Source organism: Muscardinus avellanarius (genome assembly GCF_963383645.1).
Source record: "Muscardinus avellanarius genome assembly, chromosome: 6".
Classification (NCBI taxonomy): Eukaryota; Metazoa; Chordata; class Mammalia; order Rodentia; family Gliridae; genus Muscardinus; species Muscardinus avellanarius.
In genome coordinates this window covers 77,526,213-77,538,727 of record NC_137791.1, presented here as the reverse complement: position 1 = coordinate 77,538,727, position 12,515 = coordinate 77,526,213, and the positions used below count along the sequence as shown (strand labels likewise).

The 12,515-nt window shown below is 38.4% G+C and overlaps 1 protein-coding gene across 1 annotated transcript; it reads right to left on the bottom strand.

The window, feature by feature from the left end:
• Window positions 1-9,883: 9,883 nt before the first annotated feature.
• On the bottom strand, window positions 9,884-10,906 carry LOC308264649 (C-X-C motif chemokine 10-like; the record flags this gene model as incomplete). The annotated part of the gene is made up of 3 exons (XM_080698019.1): window positions 9,884-9,977; window positions 10,180-10,306; window positions 10,846-10,906. The coding sequence occupies 3 exons, from the start codon at window positions 10,904-10,906 to the stop codon at window positions 9,884-9,886; spliced, it is 282 nt and encodes a 93-aa protein (XP_080554145.1).
• Window positions 10,907-12,515: the final 1,609 nt, after the last annotated feature.

Here is a 12,515-nt window from a genome sequence, read left to right as displayed (position 1 = left end):
CTGAAGCTATTGCTAGTGTTCTTAGCCCTGCATGGTGGTGCACGGCTGGGACTCCAGTATGTGGGATGCAAAGACAGGAAGATGTCTGTAACTTAGCCAGACCCTGTGCCAGAGAGAGAGAGAGAGGTACACACACACACACACACACACACACACACACACACACACACACGGGGCTGGGAGTGTAGCTCAGAGGTAGAATGCCCCTGTTTTTAGCCTCCTATACATACTTTTTAAAAGTCCCAGAAACCCTGTTTTGATATTCTGCTTTTTTTTCCCTTTGTTCTCTTCCTGCAGGGAGTTATTCTTCCAAAATAGTCTAGTGTGCTAAGCTGTCTGCAAGCAATTGGTGGTTTTGTGGGATTTCATATTCTGTCTATATCACTCAGACCACTAAGAGAAAGGTACGGGTTCTTCCTTTGCTAAGCAATCTTGCTTCTTGGTTTATATTTCTCATGTAAAGCTTGAGGATTGGGTCAGATCTGTGAATAAATGATCTCGAGAAAGAATGCCAGGACATCAGTTTAAGGACATCTGCGGCTAAATGTTGGCAGTAACGTAAATCTCATTGATGCATACTCTACCATTATAAATAGTGTAAAAAAAGAAAGTTCAGTGTAAACATTTTTCTATCTTAAGCTTGTGGTAATCTCAGAAATGTAGAAAATACACTTAAGCTGGGCGTGGTGGCACATACTTGTAATCCCAGTGCTTGGGAGGCTGAGGTAGGAGGATCACACAGGTTTGAAGCCAGCCTCAGCTACTTAGTGAGGTTCTTAGCAACTCAGTGAGACCCTGTTTCCAAATAAAGTATATATTAGGCCTGGAGGTAGTAAAGCCCCTGGGTTCCAACCCCAATACCACACACAAAAAAAGAAAAGAAAATACACTTCTTTATTTGTAGGTCAGTAGAAAGAGAACTTCACACAAAGACTACTAATGTGTAAAGTATTTCCAGAGTAAATTTCAGGAGCTAATTTTTGAGAACTGACTTAGATTTGAATTCTTTTTTTTTTTTTTTACAGTGTAAAGTTTCTTTTTTATTTTATAACAGGCAAAATTATTTAAAAACCAATACTTTTTTTTTTTTGGTGGTACTGGGGATGGAACCCTTCTACTTCTGGGCTACATTCTAAGACCTATTTTTTATATTTTATTTGGAAACAGGGTCTCATAAGCCAGCAAGGCTGGCTTCGAACCTGCGTGATCCTCCTGTATCTGCCTCCCAAGCGTGGGGATTACAAGTGTGCGCCACCACACCAGGTGTAAAAGCCAATAAATTTTTATTTATGAAATTTTAAATGCTTGGATTCCTTCAGGCATCAGTATCACCTTGGTTTGTTCCATCTAAAGCTGATGCTCTAAATCTTGTCAAAGCTGAGCCGGGCGTGGTGGCGCAAGCTTGAAATCCCAGCATTCAGGGGACTGAGACTGGAGGATCGTGGTTCACAGACAACCTCAGCTACTTAGTGAGGCCCTATGCAACTTAGTGAGACCCTGTTTCAAAGCCGGGCGTGGTGGCGCACGCTTGTAATCCCCTCGCTTGGGAGGCGGAGACAGGAGGATCGCGCAGGTTTGTAGTCAGCCTCGCTGGCTTAAGAGACCCTGTTTCCAAATAAATAAAAAAAGGTCTGGGAGTGTGGCCCGGAGGTAGAAGGGCTTCCAGGAACCCCAGTACCACCAATAAATAAATAAATAAAAGGCAGGGGGTGTAGCTCAGAGGTCATATGCCCCTGGGTTCCATCCCCAGACCCACAATAAAAAAATAAAAAAATAAAACTAAAATAAATCTTGTCAAAGCTGAAGATTTATAAATCTTCTGGATACCTAAGGACAGTGGACATTGGTTAAACTTTAAGACAACATCAGTCATAGATTACATCATGATTATGAGTAGCTAAATTATATCTCCTCAGGGAAGTGCAGCACTAATGAGTGACTATGGCACCCCATGGAGAACTTTAGTCTTTGGTCACTGTGTTAAAAGCTCTTGGTCTCACAATGCCACGAAAGCCCTCTTTGAAATGATCTTAGATTAGAATTCTAAAAATTGCTTTTGCTAATCTTCACTCAAAATAACAGATAACATTCTTTATTATATTTATGAGTTCATACTAGAAATAAGTAAATATTTTGTTCCTTATGTTTACATATCTGTGTCTACAGCCTAATGACTACCCCCTTCTAATCCCATTTCTTAATTGATATCACCAGTCAGATTTAAATGTTTGTTGTTTTTTTTGCAGTACTGGGGATGCAACCCAGGGGCATTCTACCTCTGAGTGACACCCCCCCAGCTCTAAGTTTTTATTCTTTATTTTTGAGACAGTCTCACTGAGTTGCGAAGGGACTTGCTAAGTAGCTGAAGTTGTCCACAAACCATGATCATCTGGTCTCTGGCTCCTGAATGCTGGGATTATTAGTGTGTGCCACTATGCCTGGCTCAATCCATTCTTTTCATCCCAACTAAGTAGTAATTTTCTTGGCCCCAGAGATAAAAGTTATTTACAAAAGTCAGTGTGTAGTGTGTGTGTGTGTGTGTGTGTGTGTGTGTATGAATGGTATATGGCCATCATGTTGATTCCATGATTTTTGATCCGTGGCTAAGCTGAACTTACTGTGGTCCTTAAATATTTTTACTTTGAAGTATACAACTCTTAATAGATAACTACTTCAGATCCTGTATCATTGGTCAAATCATCTCTGAACACACCACTGTCCAAAGCTCTCCCCCTTCCTTCCTTCCTTCCTTCCTTCCTTCCTTCCTTCCCTTCCTTCCCTTCCTTCCCTTCCTTCCCTTCCTTCCCTTCCCCTCCCCCTCCCTTTTCTTTTCTTTCTTTCTTCCTTTCTTCCTTTCTTGGAGGTTGTACCCATAGGCATTCTACCTCTGAGCTACACCCCCAGGCCTGTTTTTTATTCTTCATTTTGGAAACAGGGTCTCACTAAGTTTTGAAGGGCCTCACTAAATAGCTGAGGCTGGCCACAAACCTGCAATCCTTCTGTCTTGGCCACCCAATTACTGGAATTATAAGCATGCACCATCATGCCAGGCTCATCTCTTTTTTTATTGAATAATTCCTACACTTATTTTAACACTTGTAATGTTGTCTTATAAAGTTGACTTTTTTACTCTACTCCCTTTTTAACATTGTTTTTATGTAATAAGCATCACTAAGAATAAATGAGATAGCATGGACTGTGCATTTTATGCTTATTCAGTCATTCCTAATTTTTTAGCATAAATTTGTATAATTATAACTGTAATGTAAGATTCCTTTATGGGTTATCTTTCTTCACATTACTGACATTTTTCAGACTCCTCAAAACTTATAAGTTGGAGCTACCTAGTATTGCTCAGTCCTTTCTTTTTTTTTATTTTTTTTTGGTGGTACTGGGGTTCCTGGAAGCCCTTCTACCTCCGGGCTACACTCCCAGACCTATTTTATATTTTTGAAACAGGGTCTCTTACGCCAGCGCGACTGGCTTTGAACCTGCGCGATCCTCCTGCCTCTGCCTCCCAAGCGCGGGGATTACAAGCGTGGGCTACCCCGCCTGGCCATGCTCTGTCCTTTCTTAGGGTTAAGTTCATTACTATGTTGGCTTTTCCTAATAAAACATAATAATCAAGATAAGAGATCCTAAGCCAGACATGGTGGTGCACGCTTGTAATTCCAGCATTTGGGAGGCTGAGACAGGAGGGTTGCGGTTTGCTGACAGCCTCAGCTGCTACTTAGTGAGGCCCTCTGCAACTCAGTGAGACCTTGTTTCAAAAATATAGAAAAAAAAATAGGGCTGAGGGTGTAGCTCAGAGGTAGAATGCCCCTGGGTTCCATCCCCAGTACCACAAAAAACAAAAACAAAACAAAGCCCTTCTCACTAACTCAGTGAGACCAGTTTCCAGTTTTAAAAAATAAAAGACTAACAAATAGGACAGGGGTGTAGCTCAGAGGTAGAATGGCCCGGGGTTCGACCCCCAATACTGCAAAATATAGACTGCTCCTGGGTTCAACCTAGTTTCTCAAAAACAACAACAAAACCAGTCTTACAGTTGGTATGGTGGTGCATGCCTGTAATTCCAATACTAAGGAGGCTGAGACAGGAGGATTGTAGGTTCAATCTCCACTTTAATGTTTCCTCTAAGGCCTATACATTTGAGATTAGTTCTCTCATTAACCTAGTGAGACCCTATTTCAAAATAATAAAACTGGGCTGCAAGTGTAGCTCAGAGGTAGAATGCCCCTGAATTCAATCTCCAGTGCTACACACACACACACACACACACACACACACACACACACATACACACACACACACACACGGGATATATGTTTGTTTATATAACATTTTAAGTATGATTTTAGGGAAGTTGTTGAGCCCTAAAACTACACATCCCAAGATAAAAATCTGCTTTGAAAATGTTGGTGTTGAAAAGACTCTTTAACTTTCCTTAAGCTTAGATTCATGTTGAACTTCAATTTCAGCTTCTCCTTTGTCTTTTCTTCCTTTCTTCCTTTCTAAAGTTAGCCAAAGAAGTTTGTTTCTTGGCATTTGAACCTGGGAAATGAAATAATCATGCTGTTCTTACTTTAATTAGGTTTTTGTGTCCTGGAAAAATACTCATATAAATAAACAAAATGTTTCTATCACAAGTGAAAATAACACATTATTATTATTATTATTATTATTATTATTATTATTATTAGTTTGCGATACTGGGTATGGAACCCAAGGGGATTCTACCTCTGAGTGATACCCCCAGCCCTGTTTTTTATTCTTTATTTTGAAACAGGGTCTCACTGAGTTGCGAAGGACCTCACTAAGTAGCTGAGGCTGGCCTCGAACCGCGATCCTCCTGTCTCAGCCTCCCAAATGCTGGGATTATAAGTGTGTGCCACCATGCCCAGCTTTACTTTTTAAATTTTGAAACAGAGTCTCACTAAATTTCTGAGTTTGGCCTTGAACTTTATGATCCTTCTATCTCAACCTCTCAAGTACTGGGATTGCAAGCATGCATAAATAAATACCCTATGTATTTATTTTTTAAACCAAAATGTGATCATTCCCTTATTTTTCCATTTTGATATGTGAAGCTCCTTGATATTTATGAAAATGCCTCATAATCAGTAATACTCTGGAGTTCTTTTGTTTCTTTGATAATTTGTCTTTCCTTTTTAATATAAAGTAGAGCAAATGTTTTTTAAAAAAATAAAGTGTAGGATCACATGTTTTCTCTTATTTGTGGAACCTAGAAATGAAAAAGGAAAGAAGATCCAGGCATGGTGGCGCATGCTTGTAATCCCAGCATTTGGGAGGCTGAGACAGGAGGACTGCAGTTTGCAGCCAACCTCAGCTACTTAGTGAGGCCCTCTGCAATTCAGTGAGACCCTGTTTCAAAATAAAGAATAAAAAATAGGGCTGGGGGTGTAGTGTGGAGGTAAATGCCCCTGGGTTCCATCCCTAGTACTCCATACCTCCCAAAAAGAAAATAAAAGGAACCTCATGAAAATTAGGAGCAAGGACAGTAGAGTAGTGGAAGGGAAGAGGGAAGAGAAGGGAGGTATGGGAAAGGAAACAGGACAAATAATGTTATGTGCATATATGACAATATCTCTGTGAATCTCATTGTTATGTGTAATTATGTTGCACTAATAAAAAATTAAAAAGAAAATGTATAAGTTCAGATTAAAGAACAAATTCTCATCTATACATCATTTAGGTAAAATAGAACTTCATCCTAATGTGCTCTTCTGTGACTGCATTTTTTCCTCTTTACAGAAGGCATTATCATCCTTAATTTTATGTCACTTATTCTTTTCTTTGTTGTTATTTTTACCATATCTGTCTTTACTCCTAATCAGTTTTTTTTTCTGGCTTTAAACTTAACAGAGAATGGAATTATGCTGCATATACTCTTCTTTGATATGCTGCTTTTATGCATAACTGTTTCTGAGAATTTTTTTTGTGGCACTAGGGGTGGAACCCAGAGGATTTCTACCTCCGGGCTATACTCCCAGACCTATTTTTTATATTTGGAAACAGGATCTCACTAAGTTGCTGAGAGCCTCACTAAGTAGCTGAGGCTGGCTTTGAACCTGTGCAATCCTCCTGTCTCAGCCTCCCAAACGTGGGGATTACAAGCAAGCGTGCGCCACCACACCCAGTTGTTTCTGAGATTTATCCATGCTGACACTTGTAGTTGTACTTATTTTCATTGATTCATAATATTTTAATGAATAAACATGCTCTAATTTTCCACTTAGGGACATTTGGATTGTTTTCAGATTTTTTCTGTGATAAACAGTTTTTTTTTGTTTGTTTGTTTTTGTTTTTTTGTGGTACTGGGGATGGGACCCAGGGGCATTCTACCTCTGAGGTTCACCCCCAGCCATATTTTTTATTCTTTATTTTTGAAACAGGGTCTCACTGAGTTGTAAAGGGCCTAAGAAGCTGAGGCTGTCCACGAACCGCAATCCTCCTGTCTCAGCCTCCCGAATGCTGGGATTACAAGCGTGTGCCACCACGCCCAGGTCAACAATAGCATTTTAAAACATGTCCTATGCCATAGATAAAAGGATTTGCATATGTTGTATACATGGTAGTAGAATTACTGGAGTCTGCGTGTAGCTCCGAGGTTTTATCCCCAGTACCATAAAAAAATTTTAAAAATAATTAGGATACATCTATGTTAAGCTTTATAAGATAATGCTAAACTATTTTTCCAGGTAGTCATAACTCTTATTTTCTTTTGCCAACAGTAGAGAGGAATCCTCATTTCTCTATATTCTTGCTGACAGTTTGTGTCACCTGACATACATTTTTGTCCATCTTTTGGTGTAAAATGATATCTTATGTTAATTTTTTTGTGTGGTACTGGGGATGGAACCCAGGGGCATTCTATCTCTGACCTGCACCCCCAGTCCTATATTTTTTATTCTTTATTTTGAAACCGGGTCTCACTGAGTTGCAAAGGGCCTCACTAAGTAGCTGAGGCTATCTGGAAACCATGATCCTCCAGTGTCAGCCTCCTGAATGCTGGGATTACAAGCGTGTGTCACCACACCTTGCTTCCTATGATGATTTGAATGTACATTTCCTTGATTACAAATGAGGCTGAACATCTTTTTATGTTATGGGCTTGTACCTTTTCTTTCATGAAATTATAATTTACCTTTGTTTCCTATTATTTCCCATATCAACTGGTTGTCTTATCCTTTTTCATCCATGGGAAGTGTGTGTGTGTGTGTGTGTGTGTGTGTGTGTGTGTGTGTGTGTGTGTGACTGAGGATTGAATCCTGGAGCATTCTACCTCCAGGCTATATCTCCAACCCTTTTTATTTTTTGTTTTTGAAGCAGGGTCTTGCTTTGTTGCTGAGAGTCTCACTGGTAAGGTTGTCCTTGAACCTGCAATCCTGTTTTAGCTTCCCAACTACTGGGATTACAGGTGTCACCACCACACCCGGCTCATGGGAATTCTTTTTATAATATAGACACTAATATTTTCTTAATGAAATTGTATTGCAAATATTTTCTTGGAAAGTCAGTACACAGAAGTAATATAGAGTTATTCATAAGCTTTTGTTTTGGAAAACGGAGTGGATGATGATAAAGCTTAAACTAGAACTTAGAATAAAGGGAAAGAAAGAGATTTAGGGAAGAAGGGGATTAAAGTTCCTATGGAATATTCAGGTGAAGGTGTCTCATAGAAACTTGGTTACATGGTCTAAAGCTCAGTTCACGTTCCTTCATGCCACCTCAATTATATAGAAATCTTATATGATGAGTCTTTCCAGAGACTAAAGTTGAAAGGAATATGGTAATTCTTCAGCTCATTTGTCCTCTACCCATCTCATCTTTTAAAGGCTATTAATTTTTAATCTAAGCTTCTTATGAAATAAATATCAAATGATACACAAGACACTTCATCTCAGTTATAATTATTTTATTACTATTTTGGTGTCTCAGCAGTTAGATCATATTAATATTTTCAGGACAGCATATCATTGTAATTTTTCTTCCAAATATCTTTATTAACTTCAAGAAAATATAAAACTGTGCTCTAGGAACAACATTGAAAACACTTACATGTATGCATTTAAGCCACTGTGGTCAGTAAAGAATAAAGACATTTCCCAGTGTATATAAATAATATAAACAGGTAAATTTAAACCAAGAATATTCATCTTTCTCAAAAGCATCTTAGTGTCCTCTGTTACTCTGGGGACTCCATACATCATTTTTGTTTTGAAAACTAGCACATTTGTCTTATAAACATATAAAGCATATGCCTAGATTTAAAATTTTCTCAGTTACGTATTGACATGTAGTAATTAATTATACAAGTTATTTCATATACACTGAAAACACTGTAAGAAACATATCTAAGAATTCTACTTTGAGTCGGGCATGGTGGCGCATGCTTGTAATCCCAGCATTTGGGAGGCTGAGGCCGGAGGATCACGGTTCGCGGACAGCCTCAGCTACTTAGTGAGGCCCTCTGCAACTCAGTGAGACCCGGTTTCAAAATAAAGAATAAAAACTAGGGCAGGGGCTATAGCTCGGAGGTCAAATGCCCCTGGGTTCCATCCCCAGATCCACAAAAAAAAAAAAAAAGAATTCTACTTTGTACAGTTTTTCTTTAAATAAAATATTTACACATACATTTTCAGACATATCTAGCTTTCTATAGGTATTTGAAATTATATGTATATAAACACTGACAGAGCCGGGCGTGGTGGCGCACGCTTGTAATCCCCGCGCTTGGGAGGCAGAGACAGGAGGATCGCGCAGGTTCGAAGCTAGCCCCGCGCGCTGGCTTAGGAGACCCTGTTTCCAAATAAAAATGTAAAAATAGGTCTGGGAGTGTAGCCCGGAGATAGAAGGGCCTCCAGGAACCCCAGTACCACCAAAAAAAAAACAAAAACAAAAAAACAAACCACTGACAGAATATGGAACACTTGGGAAAATGGCAATAGAAACCCATAAAGTAAAGATTATTGTCAAAAAGTAGATTGTACTGTTTTCATTGTATGTTTGAAATTGAAAGAATTCTGAGAAATCTAGAAATGAAAAAAAAAAATCCCTTAACCCTTAGGAAAGGTCGGGAAAGTGTCAGCAGCACTGCTAGGATTTGACACATTTGCTAAGATTGTAGCATCTCAGCATAGCTTACAGTATAGTGCCAGGCAGAGGTATTACTAGTTATTTGAGTTTTTAATAGATACTATTAGAGCTGTTACTAGCTCAGGGTGATGAACCATCCACCTTCCCTCAGGAGAAGTAGCAGGTAATTTGGTGACAGTGGTTGGTCATCTTTTAGGGGACCTACAAACTAGGGACAATTACATATACACTTTCAGTGGGGAATTAATAGGAGATGCAGCCTCTTTCTGGTCCATCCTTATAAGCACTGCAGTGATTTGCTTCTCTCCAGATATTTTTATGGAGATATTTTAGACCTGTAAGAAGAGAAAAGGGGTAAGAAAGTGTGTATACACTTACTTCAGTACAGGTTCTCTTAAAATACACTGAATTAATAAATAACCCCCAAATCCTCAGGTAGACACTTGCCACTAGTCTTCATGAAATAGGGGCTGCTTTTTATTTTAGGCCAGAAAAGGCTTTTAGGGGTAAAGGCTTGGCAGTTTTGCTTGAATAGTTCTTCCTTAAGGTTGAGGTGATCTACTAACACTTTTAGACAAATAATCAGGTTAACATTGGATACTAGACAAGATGGCACCTTAGTGTATAAGCAAATTCAGGTAGAAAAGGGTATGGCAGTAATATACTTTTAAGTCAGGGGTCCTGTAACAAAGCCCAGTCCAAATATTTCTGATTTCCCAAGATTTCTATTTCCTAAAGAGTTCTTCTGAAAGCAGTAGCAAACCTACCTTTCTTTGCCAACTGCTTTCAATAAATTCTTGATGGCCGTAGATTCTGGATTTAGACATCTCTTCTCTCCATTCTTTTTTATTGTAGCACTGCAGAAGCAAATAGTAAAATATTTAAGGGCCAACAAAATAGATGGAATACAGTTTCAAAGCCAGACATTTAAGATTTACTCTGATTGTTTTTATTTGCTATATGTTAGTCATCACTTCCACTTACAGATCTTTGTAATTATCTTCACATATTTAATATATTGTTATAAGAGAGGTGACCATCAGATGGGATTTTACTCACACGATCTCAACACGTGCACAAGACTGACTTGCAGGAATAATTTCAAGTTTTTTCAAGGACCTCAGATTAACTGATTCATTACTAATCTTGATGCAGGTGCAGCGTACATTTCTGGAGAGAGGTATTCCTGCAGGAAAAGAGACAGGCATAGCAGGAAAGGTTAGAAGTTCATTTTAGGTATATAGTGTGGATTGGGTAGTATTTAGTAAAACCATATACCTGTATTGTCACATGGACACTTAATCAGTGTAGGATAGTATCCTGTTGCAATATGGATCTGAGTGGCTAAATAGCTGACTATCTGGAAAAAGGGAACTGCAGTTTGATGATTATAAAATCAATCTTGGTCACAGTGAATTTGGTTAATTAAGCCTAGCCTCCTAGAAAAGGAAGTAACTATGTCTTGTCCTCTCTCTTCTCATTCCTTCACATTTTCTCTCCCTATCCTCCCTTTTCTCTCTCCCTTTACCTCTTTATCTTTTATTCTGCTTTTACTCCGCTTTTCATCATCCCTGTAAACTCTGACCAGAGTGAATTTCTGCTTATTTCCTTCTCATTTGTATGCATTCAGTGAAACTTGAAAATATACTATTTCTGTCTTTTTAAAATTCATACCCAGTACTCATTTCTAATTCTATAAGTTAAATATCCCTTGATGTTTCTTACCTTGAGTCCCATACAGAGTCAGAACGATGAGGCAGAAAATAAGAACAGCACTTCGGTTCATGATGCTGAGACTGGAGTTTCCTCGATAGTAAGCTTAGAATGTGTCTAAGCTATTGGGAAATGTCTCATAACTGTGGTACTGGGATGTGGTATTTGTAGGCAGAGGCACTTTCCCTCCCTAACTCTGATTGGGTCACATTATAGTTGATTCAACAAAACCTGCTGGCTCTTCTTTGGGTAAGTCCCAAGTTGCAAAATTGAACTGATTGTTTGTATTTATAGTGGAATTTCCCTCTGCACCTTCTTTTCAATGAGAGCGAGGAGTTAGGTTTCACTTTCCAAAACATGAACTGTTTCTTGAAAAACAGAACTTTATTACATGCAGAAATAGTTTTATAAATGGAGTTTAAATTCTCATCTTTCGCTTCCTGTAAAACATCAAGCTAATTTTTAATTTGGTGTCCTCAGTACAATTTTTAAACAAATATGCATTAATATTGCATTTGCATCTATCTTAATTTGCAGCAAAAAGGCACAAATAGGAATATTTTAGTTTCATATATATTATAACATACCATTTCCCCAATATGCCTATGAAGAAGGTAGTGAAATTATTTTTATTGCATAGGTGGAAGAATTTTAGGGGTTTGATGACTGTATTATATTGCACAAAGGTTGACATCCATTTATTTGAATTATAATGCATTTTTAATTTATATATTGGGTAGGGGACTGAACACAGGGGCATTCTAACTCCCAAGCTAAATTCTTAACTTATTTATTTATTTATTTATTTATTTATTTATTTATTTATTTATTTATTGGTGGTACTGGGGTGGAACCCAGAGGCTTTCTACCTCAGGGCTATACTCCCAGACCTATTTTGTACTTTATTTGGAAACAGGATCTCACTAAGTTGCTGAGAGCCTCACTAAGTAGCTGAGGCTGGCTTCAAACCCGTGTGATCTTCCTGTCTCAGCCTCCCAAGCACGGGGATTACAAGCATGCGCCATCATGCCCGGCTATGTTTTTATTTTGAAACAGGGTCTTAATAAGTTGTTGAGGTTAGACTTGAACCTGTAATCCTCCTGTCTCAGCCTGCCAAGTACTGGAATTACAGGCATGTACCACCACATTTGGCTTATGATATATTTCTGTGATTACTTTCAGAGTAGATATATATATATATATATACATATATATATACACATATATATAATGTGTGTATATATCTGTTTGTGCAGAGTAAAAATTGGACTGTGAATAATCAGGTCAAAATATTTTGGAGATGTCTCTCACATCACAAGTGAAAGAGATTCTGAACAGTGTAGCATTAACAATAAAAAATGCACTGTAATAGTTTTACTTTTGCTAGTATCTAAGGTCTCAGCCAAGTTGCTGTCGATATATAGCAAAGTAAAAAGGAGATTTGAAGCTGGGTGTAGTAGCACACGCTTGTAATCCCAGCATTTGGGAAGCTGAGACAGGAAGATCACGTTTCACAGCCCACCTTAGCTACTTAGTAAGGCCCACTACTACTCAGTGAGACCCTGTTTCAAGATAAAGAATTAAAAAATAGAGCTGGAGGTAGCTTGGAGGTAGAATTCCCCCTGGGTTCAATCCCCAGTACTGAAAAAAAAAAAAAAAGATTTGAAGCAGATACTTGATAA